Source organism: Phaethon lepturus, unplaced genomic scaffold, assembly GCF_000687285.1.
Source record: "Phaethon lepturus isolate BGI_N335 unplaced genomic scaffold, ASM68728v1 scaffold25839, whole genome shotgun sequence".
Lineage (NCBI taxonomy): Eukaryota > Metazoa > Chordata > Aves > Phaethontiformes > Phaethontidae > Phaethon > Phaethon lepturus.
The window spans coordinates 1,806-17,130 of record NW_010561647.1 but is presented as its reverse complement, the minus strand read 5'-3'; the positions used below and the strand labels follow the sequence as shown (position 1 = coordinate 17,130).

Here is a 15,325-nt window from a genome sequence, read left to right as displayed (position 1 = left end):
GCTCAGCAGCGCGAACGGAGCGCGGCCGAGGCTCCAACGGCAAGAAAAGCGGCGACAAGAAGCCGGTTTGAGGGTGAATTTTATTGGAAACAACGACCGGGGTTAAGGGGTACAGACCGTTCTCAAAAGTACAAGGCTCGAGGGGTTTCCCCACGCGAGTCAAAACCCTCGTTCGCCTTAAAGCCAAGCTGGCTCCCCCCGGGACTGCTGATGGCAGCAGGGCACGACAGCGTGGGCGTGGGCACTGAAGCAGCGCAGATGCACACGGGGGTGGGGTGTTCGCCCCTTCAGCACAGCCCTGCTTCAGCCACGGGGGCCCAAGCCCACGCTGGAGGCAGCTCCCAGTGTCTGAAAGGGCAGATGTTCCTTTTCCCCAAAATACAGAAATCAGGACTTTCTCCAGGAGGAGAAATGCAGCAAAAAACAACAACAAAAAAACCAACATGCAAAAAAAAAAAACCACAAAACACCACCATTCACCAAAGCACACAAAAAAAAAAAAAAGGGGAGATAAAGGAAGGGAAAAGGGGTCGAAGCAAGGAGAGAAGGGAAAAAACAAACGCTCAACATCAAAACAAAAACAAGCTGAAGTAACCAACTAGGAGAAAAGAAAAACAACGCACAACAAACCCAAACAATTGTACATCTCAGCTACAAAGCTGTCAAACCGAGCGGGTGCTCCCGGAGAGCAGCGGGTGGGTTGCAGAGCGGGACTGAGGAGGGAGACGTGGAGAACATCCATCACTTTCTTCTTTTACACAGAGGTGGGGTGGGGGCTCAGCTCAGCCCGAAGCTGAACAGGGGTTGTCCAAGCTCGGCCCGGGCTGGTTCCCTCAGGGTTTGTCGACTCGGGGAAGGGGAGCAGAGGGGTGACGGGGGGAAAAGCGCTGGGGCACGAAGGACTGAAACCCATTTGCCCTGAAACGGCCTCCCCCGGGAGCAGCTGGCAGGAATAGATGGTGTCTGTTCCCGGGCAGAGGGTCCCCAGCCCCCCTTCGAACACTGGGCTGCAGGAGTGGGGAGCAACAAATTTAGGGGGACACTATTCTTCATTGGGTGGGGCACCCCAAATGCTGGAAATGCACCCCAAAATCCAGACCTCCAGGGCATGAATTTCAGGAAAAATGTTTTTACAAGATTCAGTTAAAAAATAGATGCATTTGTTTCTGTTTGTGGTGTTTTTTTTAAAAAAAAAAAGTCTTAGGCCAGGGTGTCTTCTAGTGACCCCTTACCCACCACCCCAAGTTTAGCCAGAAAAATCACTAGCCATTTCACCAAATCTGCTGGCCACATAGACATTCACACATTCATCATTGATTTAAAAATATATATAATATATATTGCACACACACACATACACACACAAATATATATTAGAAAAGAAAAAAAAAATCCCTCTGAAAACTCAATCTATTAAAAAAAACAACAAAATCCACAGCCGGTGCGTTTATCCCGTGATCATATACAGTAGAAGACAGAAATCCCTTTGCTCCCGTAGCTCCTTGCAGAGTGCTCAGGCTGAGAGTGGGGAAACACATCAGGTTTTCACAGTGGATTTGTTAGCGGAGAAGGAACTGCTCCTCCCTCCTCCCACACAGAAGGGCTTTAATTTATAGCAAGTTAGATTAAAACTAGGAAACATGTTACAAAGTCCATTATATATAGACATAAAATGTACAACTGTCGGCAGTCCCCGTGCGAGTCGTCGGGGTTTCGATCTCGGCTGACACCTCGGCGGGCAGCTGGAGGGTTCGAAGGCAGTTTGGGACAGGAGGGGTGCAAGTAACGGCCTCCGAAACGAGCGGGTGTCACAGTGCGAGGTCTTAGAGGAGCTCCAGGGTGGAAGGGAGATTGGAGCAAGGGAGCCAGGGGAGGGCAGGGGCTGCGGAAGGTGTTACGGTGCCCGGAGCGCAGACATGTCCTCCCAGCCCGGGGCTGGAGAGGAGAGAGGCAGCGCCCGGGGACCTGCTTGTCTCTCCCTCACCTTGTGCCTGCGTGGGGAAGGGAGCACTCCGTGCTGGATGAAGTCCTGTGGGCAGGCGTGGGGAGAGCGAGGGTCGCAGCTTGCGTCGAGGTGGGCTCATTAAAAAATGCCTTTTTTTTTTCCTCCCCCAAGGGAGCAGTGTACTGATTGAGGGAGGGGGACACCCAGTCTGGTGCTGCTTCAGATGGTCATTAAGATGTCGAGCCAGGCGTTAAAACAGCCTCTGGTGCGAAGAGCGGCATGCCCAGGGAGCCCCACAGCCCCCTAAAAAGCTGTGTAGGCTCCTGGGGGTAGAGAGCCTGGCACAAAGGGGAGGCGAGCGAGACCAGACTCCAGGGAAGGGGCTTGGGGCAGGCAGGGGAGAAGAGTGGGGCAAGCACAGCAGCTTTTTTTCCCCTTTGCCTTCCCCCAGGCAGCAAAGAAACACAACCCCCCTGCACTGTGCTCCAGGCTGCTGGGGAGGGGAGATGCCCTCTGGCACCCACTGCCTGGCCCCGCTCGGGCACCACGGGCACCGTCCTCTCCCCGGGAGGGACACGCTGGCGTCAGCGGGGAACTCCCGAGCCTTCGGTCTCCGTGGCTTAGTTGGAAAGGCGTTGGCTTCAGAAGGCTCATCCTGGGGGATTTCATTTACAGGGCAAAGAGGAAAGAGGTTGTGAGGCCAGGTGGGGCCAGAGATGCCCACAGGTTGGGGAAGTGCGATTTGTGCAAACCACCATTAACTCGAGTCTTCAGTTGCTCTTCTGCGGGGAAGCCAGGGTGGTGGGGACTGCACGAAGCCGTGAGGTTCGAGTTAGGAGTCTTCTCCCAGGATCTCTGTCACGAAGGAGGCCATGTCAGTCTCTTTGGTGTCGTGCAAGGTAAAGAAGGGGTGTTCCTGCCAACAAGACCAGAGACAACATCAGCTGACACCCAAGGACAGACAAGCCCAAGAGCAGTCCCTGGGGGATGTCACGCAGCTGGAGAGGTGCTGGGGGAGAGGTGGACATCAACCTCCTCCCCAGGCTCCCACAGATGCCATCCTTTAGCTTAACGATTAACTACCACTTTCAGGTTTGGCATTTCTAGGTTCAGCCCCAGCAGGACAGCCCACCCTGGCAGCTGTACTACCATCATCTCAGGTCTAAACCCACCAAAGGCAGGTAAGGCAGAGGCAGAAAACACCTAGAAATCCTGACCTTAACACCCATGAAATCAACACACCTTTCCACCTTAGACATACTACACCCATCCCGTTCCATGCCTCAGGAATCACCCACACATCCTGTTGTCCCATTTTCCTAAGACCTGCTGGGACCATTCAGGATCATTCATTTGACTTTTGAAAGATGCTGTGATAGCGACAAGCAGAAATGGCTTCACACTTACCATAAGTTCTAAATAGTTCATTCGCTCAGCGGGGTTCTTCCTTAAACTGGAAGACAAAAAAATGGGAGAGAAAGGCTTTTTTTTTTTCTTGCCCCTTTTTTTTTTTTCTTTTTCTTTTTCTTCCCCCCGCCCCGTGTATGGTCTGTCACAAGGGATCACCCCTTCTCAACCAGCTTCTCATGGGCAGCACCCATCCCTCTCCCTCCTTGGCCAAGCAGGTTTGAACCACCAGCAAAGCAGCCAGGCAGGTAACTGGGAAAGGCCAACTCACAGTGTTTTGCCACAAAAAGCACAAGCCAAGCAGCTTGCTGCCATCTGCCCCATGCAGCCTCACTTGTCCACACAGACCAACGCAAACAAAGGAGAGGAGGTGGTTTCCCACCTTCTACGGGGCGGGCAGATCATCTCAAGGCTCATTTGAGCCTTGCCTCGGCGGGCTCACCCCTGCCTGGCAGCTCCAAGCAGCACACAGGGAGCAGAGGGACACCCCGAGGGGAGCAGCTACTCTGTGTAGTACCCACAAAACCACAAATCAGCTTTCACCCAGAGGCACCCAGACGCTGCTGGAGGTTCGTTCTCGTTTCATTGCCGCTTTGGCCAGAAACCACCAAAATTTCAGCAGCAACAACAGCAAAAGGGGAAGAGAAACCCCTGTGGCGTTGGGCAGCGCTTCCTGCCATGGCCAAGCGCCAGCCTCGGTACAACTAGGTGGGGAGAAATGGGCTCCAAAAGGATGGCAAACCCAGCCCCACGCTTTGCTCCAATCCCCACGGATCAGGGCTCCTCTTCAGCCAGGCTGGGAGAAGCCACCAGTCCCTGCTGGAGACTCACCACTGCGCCGTGAAGTCCACAAACTCCTTGGAGAAGCGATCGGTGGGCAGCTGGGGCGAAGGCTCCTCCACCACTTGCTTGAGCTGTTGGAAGGGGGTCCCCCAGGACTCGTACGGGAAGCGAAGAATGGCCAGTTCGATCTGAGGATGGAGACAGGCTGACATCAGACGCCAGGACAAGCGCAACCCCACGCAGCCTGCCTACTTCAGCCTCTGCAGCCAGCTCGGATTCAAAATGAAAAACCTCTTTCCTTACAAACCATTTTCAATTTGGGTCATACCACTTTTTAAACAAAGACCCAGAGGCCAAAAATACTTCCTTTTGAGGCTGGCTCAGCATATTAATGCATTTAACAGGAAGCCACCAAAGAGATGCAAAATGGGATTATTTAAAAAGATAACAACAGCACGCACCAGCTTCCAAAGTGCTTTGCTCTCCATAAGCCAGCCTCTGGGCTTCAGACTAGTACTGTGTGAGCGACACCAAAAAAATCCACAAACCCAAGAAAAACTAAGTGCTAGAACATCACTTTGGAAGATCTTTGCCAAACCACCTCCACTAGCAGGTAATTCCTACAAGTCACCCCTGCTCTGTCACCCATTCAGGCAGAAAAAAGCCCATCACAGCTCTTGGGCAACCACCTCATGCCAAGGGTCAGCTCCCATCTCAAGGCAGGCAGCAGAACCTCCAGACCTGCCTGGCAGGGTGGGACGGGATGGAATGGGAGGAATGAGAAACGTGAAAGGACACAGGGCAGAGCCTGCTGCTGGAAAACTGAATGAAGCCACCAGCCCAGAAAGGTCTGCATTAGCCGTGCAACTCAGTGGCCCTAAAACCAGCCAGTCTGAAATCAAACACCAGAAATTAAAAAAAAAAAAACAAACGAAACAAACAACAACAAAAACCAGGAAGCCAGCCCAGGAGGAAGACATTAGAGGGAGTCAGACAGGTTGGGGCTCCATTCAGCTGCAGGCTGGCAGACTTTCAGCAAGGTTCCCTCTCCCATCCAGCTTTGGAAAGGTTGAGAGATTTCATCATTCACACAATCTCCCATCCCACAGCTTCCTGCATCTCCGGAGGAAAGCCAGAGCTGATTACATTTCCAGCCAGCCCAGCTCTGCTCTGCACTGGCATGGGGACGCCAAGGAGAGGGGCTTGGGTTTGGCACCAAGGACAAGACTAGCCGGGAAAGAGGGAATATCTGCCAAGAGATCTGTGCAGCGCGCGCAAATGCAGGGATACAGCACCCAAAACAACTCACAGCTAACAGGGTGCAGGAAAAATTCCTGGAAGTAATCTATGCACAGAGACACAGTCTCCTGGAAAGCGAGATGCGTTCCCAGGCGGCATCCCCTTCGAGCCAACAGCTGGGGTTCCCTTTGTCCTCTGGCGCCAGAAGATTTTAGCTGCTTTCTGCAAAATCCGTTTCTTGCAGGAGGTAGATAAACCATCCTGAGCAGCTGCGATTTTGGAACTGAAAGTATTTCGCCTTCCTGTTGGCGGCTCTGAGCTACCCTGCAGGCAGGACTTGCCGCACGCCACGCACGGCACCCCTCGCTGCAGCGGGGCAGGCCAGCTCGCCCCGATCCTCCCGCGAGGCTCTGCTCACGCGGGAGCGGGGTGCGTGCGGGAAGGCTGCGACCCAGCCGCAGCAAACCCTGCTCCACTGACTACCTCTCCAGCCAGCACATGGGGGGAACCGCAGAGCGATTAGAAGCCAGACTCTTGGATGCCCAACTAAGCCGACTGTCATCCAGCTATTGCCCCCCGGGAGTCTGCCACCCACACCAGAGTTCAGAGCTAAGGGCAGCTATTTGGAGCTGGTATTGTACGCAAGCAGCTCTGTGAAACCCAGCGGAGGGGTACGAGGGAACCACGTGGGGATAACAGGCCTTTCTGTATCCCCCCAGGATCCCGCAGGAACACGCAAGAAGGGAGAGGAGGAAAGAGAAGGGGCAGAAGAGGGATTATCTCCTGGCAAGCGTGCCAGCCGACTCCGCAAGAGCCGCAGCAGTGGTGGCAATGCTGGCTGCACGCCCCGGCTCACAGCTACCTCGCCCCGGGGGGAGGCACCCCGTGGGCGCAGGGCAGCAGCACCACCCTGTGCCCTGGGTCATTCACCTCATTCCCTGAGCTCGGAATTTAGCCCCGCTCGGGGGCATCCACCCAGCAGCAAAGGCACAGCCGCTCACGGCAGGGTTAGAGCCCCACCAGTGCAGACCCCATCCCAGCCCCAGGGCTGCAGGGTGCCAGTCCAAGCCCTCGGTGTTACCATTGTGATCCCCAGACTCCAGACGTCCGACTTCACGTTGTAGCCCTTCTGGTTCAGCTCGGGGTTTATTCTTTCCGGCTGTAACAGCAAAACGGAAGATATCACAACCCTATCTCATTTTCCCAGTGCAAACCCCAGAGAACAACCCTCTGGCTCAAAACCCAGGTTGGTTGGATTCCCCTGGCTCATGTCCCCACGGAGGCAGGGTCTGAGGTTAAATCTAGCACTGCTTGCTCCACACAACCCACAAACTCTGCCCCCCAGCTCCTTGTGAGACTCCAAGTGAGACTTGTACTATCCCTGCAGCATGATCCCTGCCCCAGGAGCACAAGCCACCCAGACGGACGCCACAGACGGTAAAGGGAAGTCATATTGACTTGAGAGGATGAAATTAAATGATCCTGCCAAGAAAAGCCTTAGCATTTTCTAGCCAACAAGGAGCAGCCCTTCCAACCACCACAACCAGCACCAGCCAGTCTTTTATCCTTCTGCAAATGGAAGGTGGCAGAGGTGGAAGGTGGCAGAGGAGGAGTCTGCTGTGGGATTAACAGACACAGCAGGGCTTAGAGGGAGGGTAATCCCATCCTTAGAGGACTCTGCTGAGTCAGGAGGCCCAGAACACTCTGAAGTCATTTCTATCTCAGGATAGAGGTGAACCAAGACCCATTTTTAAGCAGTAGCCTCTTCGAATAAAGGCAGAAGGTAGCTGAAGGCTGCCAGCTCCGGCCCCACGCGAGCACACTTACAGCCATGTACGGTTTGCAGCCAGCATCCATGGTCTTCGCGACCGAGTCCACCAGGTAGCCGCTGATCCCAAAATCGCACATTTTCACATGTCCCTCCTTGTTGATCAGCACATTGGAAGGTTTCACATCTAAGAGAGAGAACACAAGAGGGCAGATTGAGCCTTTGCAGAGGTATCACAGAGCCCAAGACAAGACAGGCAACTCCCCACCGACCCGGGAGGGAGGCAGACAGGCCCTAACACAAGGGAAGGGAGACAAAACCCCAGCAGTCGTATTTCAATGAAAGTTGTTCACAACTAAAACTATAACCATGCCCCTCCAGGCAGAACAGGCCTCCCTCTCTAACGAGGCAGGTCAAAAGGTTGAAATTAAATGTTGAGGAGTTAACGCCCAGCTCCTTAGGAGAGAGTTATGTGCCCAACACAGCTCAACTCTACCAAGTTCTCAAGAGAGCTTGTCTCATGCCCATCATGATTTGTCCACAGCTACACAAGGAACTATACCAGGATGAAGAACAGGACCTGAGTGTCACAATTCCCACCTGTGATTTGAAAGGCCTCCTTCAGCCCTCACCTTGATAGAGCTACCCAGCCAGGAAGGTTAGGGGATGTTGTCCCCAAGAGCTGCCTTTGACACACCTCTGTACTCAAAGAGAGCTAGAGATGGCCATAAAAATACAGGTAGTGAGGAATGCAGTTATTATATTCAACCCTTCATCTGCAAAGGAGGATGAGAACAACATCATGCAGGCAGATGCATGAAGGATACATCTCGGGAATAGGCCTTGGGCATCTAGATCTGTCCATCACAGTCCCAAGTACCATTAGACCCCACTGTAGGCATCCCAGAGGCACACACCATGCATCTTCTGGATGCCACTGTAGGCATCCCAGAGGCACACAGTATGCATCTCCTGGGAAGGAGTCCTCACATAAAACTTATTTCAAGGCTCAATCTCCAGCCACATCACTCTAGCCCCATCCAGCACCTACCTCTATGGATTACGGACAGTTTACTGTGCAGATGCTCCAGAGCTCGTACAATCTGGGAACAAACACAGCAAAAGAGTATCCGTTAATCACACACAGCACCAGCCTTACACTGCAAACACACCACCCGTTTCCACATGCCATGGGCTTGAACAGAGACCTCCCAACAGATTCCGGGGATGCACAAAACCACGTAAGAACCCAACAGGCACTCACAGACACAGCCATTTTCCCCAAAATGTCTTCAGGGATGGTTTTTTTCTTCTCCAGTACTTTCTTGTAGAATTTATCGAGGGAGGTGTCCATGAGCTCCATGCAGATCCACACATCACCCTACGGACAGAAAAAGCAGGTGAGAGGGAATTCCCTGAAAATCCCTAGGAGCTGAAGGGAAAGGTGAGAACAGATGGACAAACAGACGCTGCCCCTTCCACATGGGGAAAGCCAGGGTACCCGCTGCACAGCCGCTGTTGACCACACCACCAGCACATGGGCTCCATACTGCATAATGAGGGGCACAGATGTCCAGGTACCACCAAAACTACTTGTCACGGTTCCTTTTGAGGGTCTAACCCAAACCTGGTTCAGGCCACAGACAACGTGCTTGGGCACTTGCCAAGGAAGTGAGGAACGGGACCTGCTCAATGCTACCTGATGGAGGCAAGCCTTTGACTTTGTAAGTCGTGGCAGCACCTCGAACAGCCCAGTTGGGCTGAAAAAAGGAGAGGTGGTTTGGGACAACTTAGTGCCTTCAGCACAATTGCAGAGGCCCCAGGTGCTGCAGAGCCCAACAGCCAACCACTGGCTCAGTACCTCGCGGAAGAGGGCTCCGTAGAAGGTGACAGTGTAGAAGCAGTCAACTGTCCTCATGGAGATGTCCAAGTCCATCAATAACCTCTTCTGTTCCTGAGTGTTCACAGTCGCTCGAATTCTCTGAGACAAATATGAAAGAAGAAAGGTTTGATGTAGGTGCGATAACACCATTATCCCTCAGGCTGACTCAGAGGACATGCAGTTCTGAAGCCAGGACAAGTGTTTCGGGCCTATTTTGCGGCCAGTAGCACACCAGGAGATGCCCGGAGTCCCTCTTCCAAGCAGTACCTTAACGAACAGCAAACCCTTGGCAAGCTCTTCAGCAGACGCAGGATCAGGCCAGCAGCCTGGACAAGCCCTCAGACACCCAAACCTTGCACTATCTAACTGCAAGCACCAAGCCTGGCTTTCAGAGCCTGCTGATCAACCCCACATTGTCCAGCTCGTCCCAGCACAGAACCTCCAACAGCCAAGCCACACCAGGGATACCAGAGGCTGCCAAACAGAGACAAGTCTGTCCTCATTTTGCTGCAACCAGTGGAGATCAGCAGAGTCTCTCCGCTACCTTGGAGCTGCACGTCCCAACCTCCACCTCCCTCAGCAAGTAGCTGTCCTCACCTTCACGGCCATGATGGTGCCACTCTGCGCATGCCGGACTTTCTCCACCACGCCGTAGGCCCCACGGCCCAGCTCCGAAATTGCCACCAGGTCATCAGCTTCCACCTCGAAGTTCTTCAAGAAGACAGACAAAAATCAGACACATGCATTTTTATCACCAAAGACATCAGCAGAGGTCTAACGCTTGCAGCTCGTTCATGCAGAGCACTTCCAAACAACGGTACCTACAGGACCCCACCAGCTCTTAGATGTACCAGAGGCACCACACTTAGAGAAGATGGATATATTTTTTGCTTTGTTGAACCAGAGCCCAAACCCTCCCACCCTGTACTCACCAGGGCTCATTTAATTCCCCCCTCTGCAGCTAGAGATCTGGACTTCCATCCCTTAAGTCAGAGCACACTGCCACTGGAAAGGGCATCAAAGGTTGGTGCCTCTCTGCCTGCTTGGGATTACCCACACAAGGGTATTTCTGCGGTTGCTGAACTACTCACAGGATTTTAACAGCTCCCGTGCCAACAGGGCAGCAGTCAGGAGCCTCTGCCACAGCTCCAAACCCCCGTGCGCAGCCGGGGATCCCTCACCTCACCCCACATCCCAAGAGATCATCGGTCACAAACGCACCTACGTGTCTAATACCACCTCCGCCTGCGCAAAGCCTCTCTCAGACGGAATGGTGCATGCAGCAACCCAGCAACTCAACCCCTAATTATCGGGGAGCAGTTTTACCCGCTTTCCATACTTTCTCCCACCACGAGAAAGCAGCCAGCAAGGTAAAACGCGAGTTAGCGCCAACGAAGGAGCTCAGGCGAGTGCAACTATTTAAATCTCGCTTTCAAGCTGGAAAAAACCCCATCGCCAGCGCTCGGGCAAGCGAGTGCCCCACGCAGCAGGGAGCCAGCGAGCTCCTGCGCAACCCGCAGACAAGTCTCCCTAAAGACGCATTACCCTGTAATTGCCTGCTCTGCTGGGCAGGGCACAAACTGCTTGAGTGAGACACGGGCTATTTTTGGATGCTGCGTTCATCGCTCCTAATAAGTCACAGGCCTTTTTAGCCAGGCTTTATCCAGCCTTCAGTTTTCCTCCGGTCTCAGGGAACAAAAATAATACCAGGATGCCAAATTGCCCCAGTAGCCACAAAGGCAGCGAGGGTGGGAAACATGCACGGCACAGCCCCGGATACCATGCCTGTGAGCTACGCCCAGGGCAGAGCGGAAACAGCCTTTGGTGTTAAGGAGCCAAGCTGGGAGATGTGGCTGCTGGGCTCCTGGCCAGCAAGCTCCCCTCGGCGCTGGCCACGGCACGGTCAGCAGCGACCAGCTCTGCCGGACCTTCCCGCCAGCCCCGGCTCCGTTTATTTGAGCCAGATGTGCCTGGCAGGCGGCCGAGGCGGGGAGCAAGAGAGGTCTGTGCTTGAGCTCAGCGCCGAGCTATGCGCTGCCCGGCACAGGAAGGTGCCGGCCCTTTCCTGGGCAGGACGGTGGATCCAGAAATGAGGAGAGCAGGGCTAAGGGGAACATGTCCAACCCCTACCCTGCCGCCCCGGGCAGCTGGCAGAGGAGCTGTGCAGGCTCGCAGCTCCTGCGGGGCCCTCCAGGAAGGATCTGGTGGTGCTTTTCAGGACATGTGTTCTGCAGTTGTTCCAGGTTATTGTTTTGGGTTTTTTTTTTTCCTGGCATTTACCCTAAGGCTTCCCCCGAAGCTGGCAGTTCCCAGCACACTCCAGGAACCAGCATCACCCTGCCCAGCAACAGAGGCGATGCTCGGACAGAGCCGGCAGTCCCCTCCCAGCATCGCTCACCCCATGTCCTGCGGGGTTGGAGCCGGCAGCGGGGACGCAGGGCATCACCTGCACGGATCCGATGGACCCAAGGTCATCATTCACCCCCATGGCCCAAAGCTGGCCTTCTGCCCAGGCCCCTTCCTCCATCCCACATTGCATCACTCCAAAAATACCTGGACCAGACCCCTCCTGCAAACACCGGTGCAGGCAGAGCAGGAAAGGAAGCAAGTCTAAAGAGCTTTCCCCAAGCTACAGCACTCTCCCATTGCACGTGCCATGCCCAGGCTGTTACAGACAGCATCTCTCCCCGAGCTATTAATACACATGACAAAATGGCCAGAAAATGACACAGGCAGCAGGGTTGTTCCCTGGACCCGGCCAAAGCTTCCTCTCTTCTCCTGTCTGACCCCTAACCCTAAAACCTTGCACCGAGGCCGAGGGGCCCAGATCCCACCAGCCGAGCCACCTCCCAGCCTGGAAGGTAAGCAGCCAGATATAGGGCTGATCCAATGCATGGTATTTTTAGCTCGTTTGTAAACTGCCTTCTGCAGCCCCAGGAGAGCCCGTAACAAGAGAATGAAATAAAAGAGGGACAGTGGCTATTTCCAGCAGTGTTTTTCATCAGGTCACTAGGAAAGGCTTTGGAGAGCCAGAGAGAAGCTTTGTGCCCAGCTTCTCCTGGGCCACGGGCAAGAACACAGCCCTGCGGGTCAGCAGGACAAAGGGGACTTTGTTTGGGGCAGCCAGAGCACAAGTGAGGCCGCTCTGATTTTGGGCAGATGGGCTGGGTCTGTGCATTCAGTCCGAGGTGGCTGGTGGGGCTGCTGAGGGACCACTGTGATCTCCCACTGGGGACAAAACTGCCCACCCAGCCCTTGACACCCACCTGCCTTGCAGGGACTGCCCGCAGGCGCGCGAGACCAGCCAGCGAGCGCACAGGCTGAGAGATGAGCTGCCCTGCAGACAGGGTGACATGTTCAGCTCCCCAACAGCCGCTGTTCTGAATGCACACAGTCACCCCATCGCCCCACAGGGGAAAGGTCCCTCTGTGGGATGTCTCATCCCTGCAAGGACGCATCCCATGAGGGTGCAGCAGGGCAGTACCGTCTGTCTCATGGGGTGCTCTGAAACCTCAAGATCTGATTTGTCAGGTTGTCAGGCATGATCCATAAAACTCCCCATACAAGGGACAAACAATTGGAAGCAAGCAAAACATAAACCACTTTGACACGTACTTTATCTCCGATGGTAATGAAGGCTCTGGAGTCCAAGTTCCTCGGGGGCCTGCAAGAAAAGGGAGAGTCAGGAGAAAGCCCAGCTTCATTAACCCTCTTGGCCAGAGCCAGGTTTCACATTCCTTCAAGCACTTTCAGCCACTGCTTTCCACTGTGCCTTGTTGTCGTGGGTTCAAACCAGCCCCCTCCAAACACTCACAAATGCTTTAATTGTGCCAGGAACACCTCAGCCCACACCCACGAGGGCACTCGCCGCACGCAGCCAGCGAGAACCCCCGAGATTCTGCTAGGTGAGATGTGCATCAAACCAACAGGCTACGAAACCATCCCTGCTCAGGAGAGGAGCCTGAGGAACTGAGACCGATGGGATGAGACGTTTCTGTGGCAGAGCAGCTCAGTTATCATGTTTTGACAGGCAGGTGTTGTAACAGGACAGCCACGTAGCCCGAAATGCACGCTGAGGAAACGACAGGTAATTCCTCACCCGTGAGTCATTTGTGTACACTCGCAGGCCTGTTTCAGGCAGCGTGGCAGGCAGAGCAGGCAGCACTTCGGTGTCACACTTTGCACAAACACCACACAGGTGAAAGTCTTCCTTTCTGGCTTTTTTCCTCATCGCTGCCCACATCCCATTATGGGCAGCATGCTACTTTTAGAGCCGACATGAGCGTTTTGTCCCTCATGCCTCATTTCTCTGCTCTCCCCATCCCCGGGACATTCTAAGAGTGGAGATTGCCCAACTGGTTTAGCCTCTCGATTCTCATCGGAGCAATACAGCAACCTCCGGCTTCAAGGAAGTACTTCAGGCTCACAGCAAAAGCCTTGCACTGCATAAATATTTGCACTGCAGCTTGAAAAGCAGGGAGTAAAGGAGTTGTGGATAGCTTGCACCAGCCTCCGGGCATGCAAGCGCCCCACAAACTCCGGCACGCCGCCTTCTCCAAGGGAAATTCAAAGACTGATAGGAGCAGAGAGATGCACCCACGGGGGAAGGAGGTGGCTCGGCGGGTGCTCGCTAGGCTGTGCGGAATTAACGGGGGAGTTCCCCTGGTTCCTCGCCGGCCAGTCTGCCCTGTCTACCTGGGGTTTGCAGTAGTGATATTTCACCTTCGGGGATTTCACTGCTCTCCTGGGGATGGGAGGGTCTCTAGAACAAGTTTCTGGAAAAAACAAGGCTCAGCAGTAGAGATGCAGCCCAAGGTGTTTTGGAAGAGCAGCATGAAGAGGAATTTTAGCTGTCTGCTCTTCGTCAAACCAAGCGCTGCTACCCTGGGCTCTCCCCAACAGTGTAACAAGCATCAGCTGCACGAAGCAAACAGGGCAGAGAGAAATTCCAGTGCCCTGAGATACTGCTGGGCACCAGCCCCCAGCACAAAGCAGCATGACAACCTAAGATATCTGCATATGCCTCGCACCAAGGTGGGGAGCTGCAAATAACCCAAACTAGCCCTGACGCACAGGTCATGTCCCACCATGCAGAGCATCCACCCATCCCTCACCCCCCTGCTCCTGCCGTGGTGAGCTGCCACCACCTCTTGTCTTCCCCTGCACTAAAAACCTTCCCTTCTTCCCTCAGGCAAATTTGCACTCTCTACCAGGTCTTTGCCCTTTGGCATCAGGGTGGCCATGGCAGAAAGGCTCTGTTCAGTCCCCCAGCAGCCTCTTAACCTTTGCCTTTCAGCCATTTCAAATCAAACCGACACTTCCCAGAGAGATGCACACTGTGCATGGGTCTGCATGCACATAATGCATGTGTGCAATTCCTTCTCATCACCTGCAAGCCAGACCTTAAGAGAAAAAAAAGTTAGCTATGCTGATTTTGTAAAGTCTTCACGGGCCATTCCCCGAGTCAGCACTGAATCCAGCTCTGGAGAACTGCCGGCTTGCTTTGAGCAGCAGAGACACTTACGTTGTGTTGGCAACAGGCTGTTTGATGGGGACACATGTTATCCTCAGTTCCCGTTTCTTCTTGCTTTTCACTGGAAGAGAAGATGCACACGTGAGCAACTGGCACTTTTACTTTTCTTCCTTCAAGCATCCTCTTGCCTGCAGCCACCAGGTAGGGGAGGCAGGGCCTCGATCCCCTACACTGTGCAGCTAAGGCAAGATGGCAATAAAATCACAGTGCTCACAACCATTTGCCCAAAATTTCAGCAACAGCCAAAAGCACAAGTGGGTCTCAGTGTCCCTGTCGAGCACTTGCCTGCAGAAATACCCAGGGGTGCATGGACAGAGACCATCTTCCAAGTCTCGCAGCCAAGCACTGCCTTGCAGTGCTCCTCAGACACCCCAAAAGTGCTCTTTACCCTTCATGGCCATTAACAGTCCCCTCTCTTTGGGGATTTTAGTTCCTGATGTTCAGGAGATGGCTTAAAGCTGTGATTTCCACTGGGCACTTACCCGGTTTGTGCGGCTCCAAGGATCCTTTGGAATCTGAAAGAGAGAAGGGAGACATCAGCTCAGCCTTCGTGCTCCAGACTCGCCGGGTAACCGGCCCCGTACCCCTCCCGGTCCCAGGCATGGCCCAAGGAGAGCAACCCCGGCTGCGCTGCGGGCAGAGGGAGGCAGAAGGGCTGCCTGAGCCCAGCCCAGCAAAGCCTGGCCCGATCCCCGTTTCCCCAGCCACAAGAGGTCCCCACGCCATTAGTGATGCACAGGGCTCCCGAAAATGCTCCCTGTCCGGCTC

At 54.2% G+C, this 15,325-nt stretch overlaps 1 protein-coding gene across 1 annotated transcript; it reads right to left on the bottom strand.

Annotated features, from left to right (window-relative positions):
- Positions 1–2,777: 2,777 nt before the first annotated feature.
- Positions 2,778–15,072, bottom strand: MAP2K3 (mitogen-activated protein kinase kinase 3; the record flags this gene model as incomplete). Its single annotated transcript, XM_010294070.1, has 12 exons — positions 2,778–2,861; positions 3,353–3,398; positions 4,184–4,323; positions 6,456–6,533; positions 7,202–7,329; positions 8,194–8,245; positions 8,407–8,523; positions 9,004–9,123; positions 9,622–9,735; positions 12,640–12,688; positions 14,549–14,618; positions 15,040–15,072. Coding segments are annotated over 12 exons (1,031 nt in total), but the record flags the coding sequence as incomplete, so codon positions are not given.
- Positions 15,073–15,325: the final 253 nt, after the last annotated feature.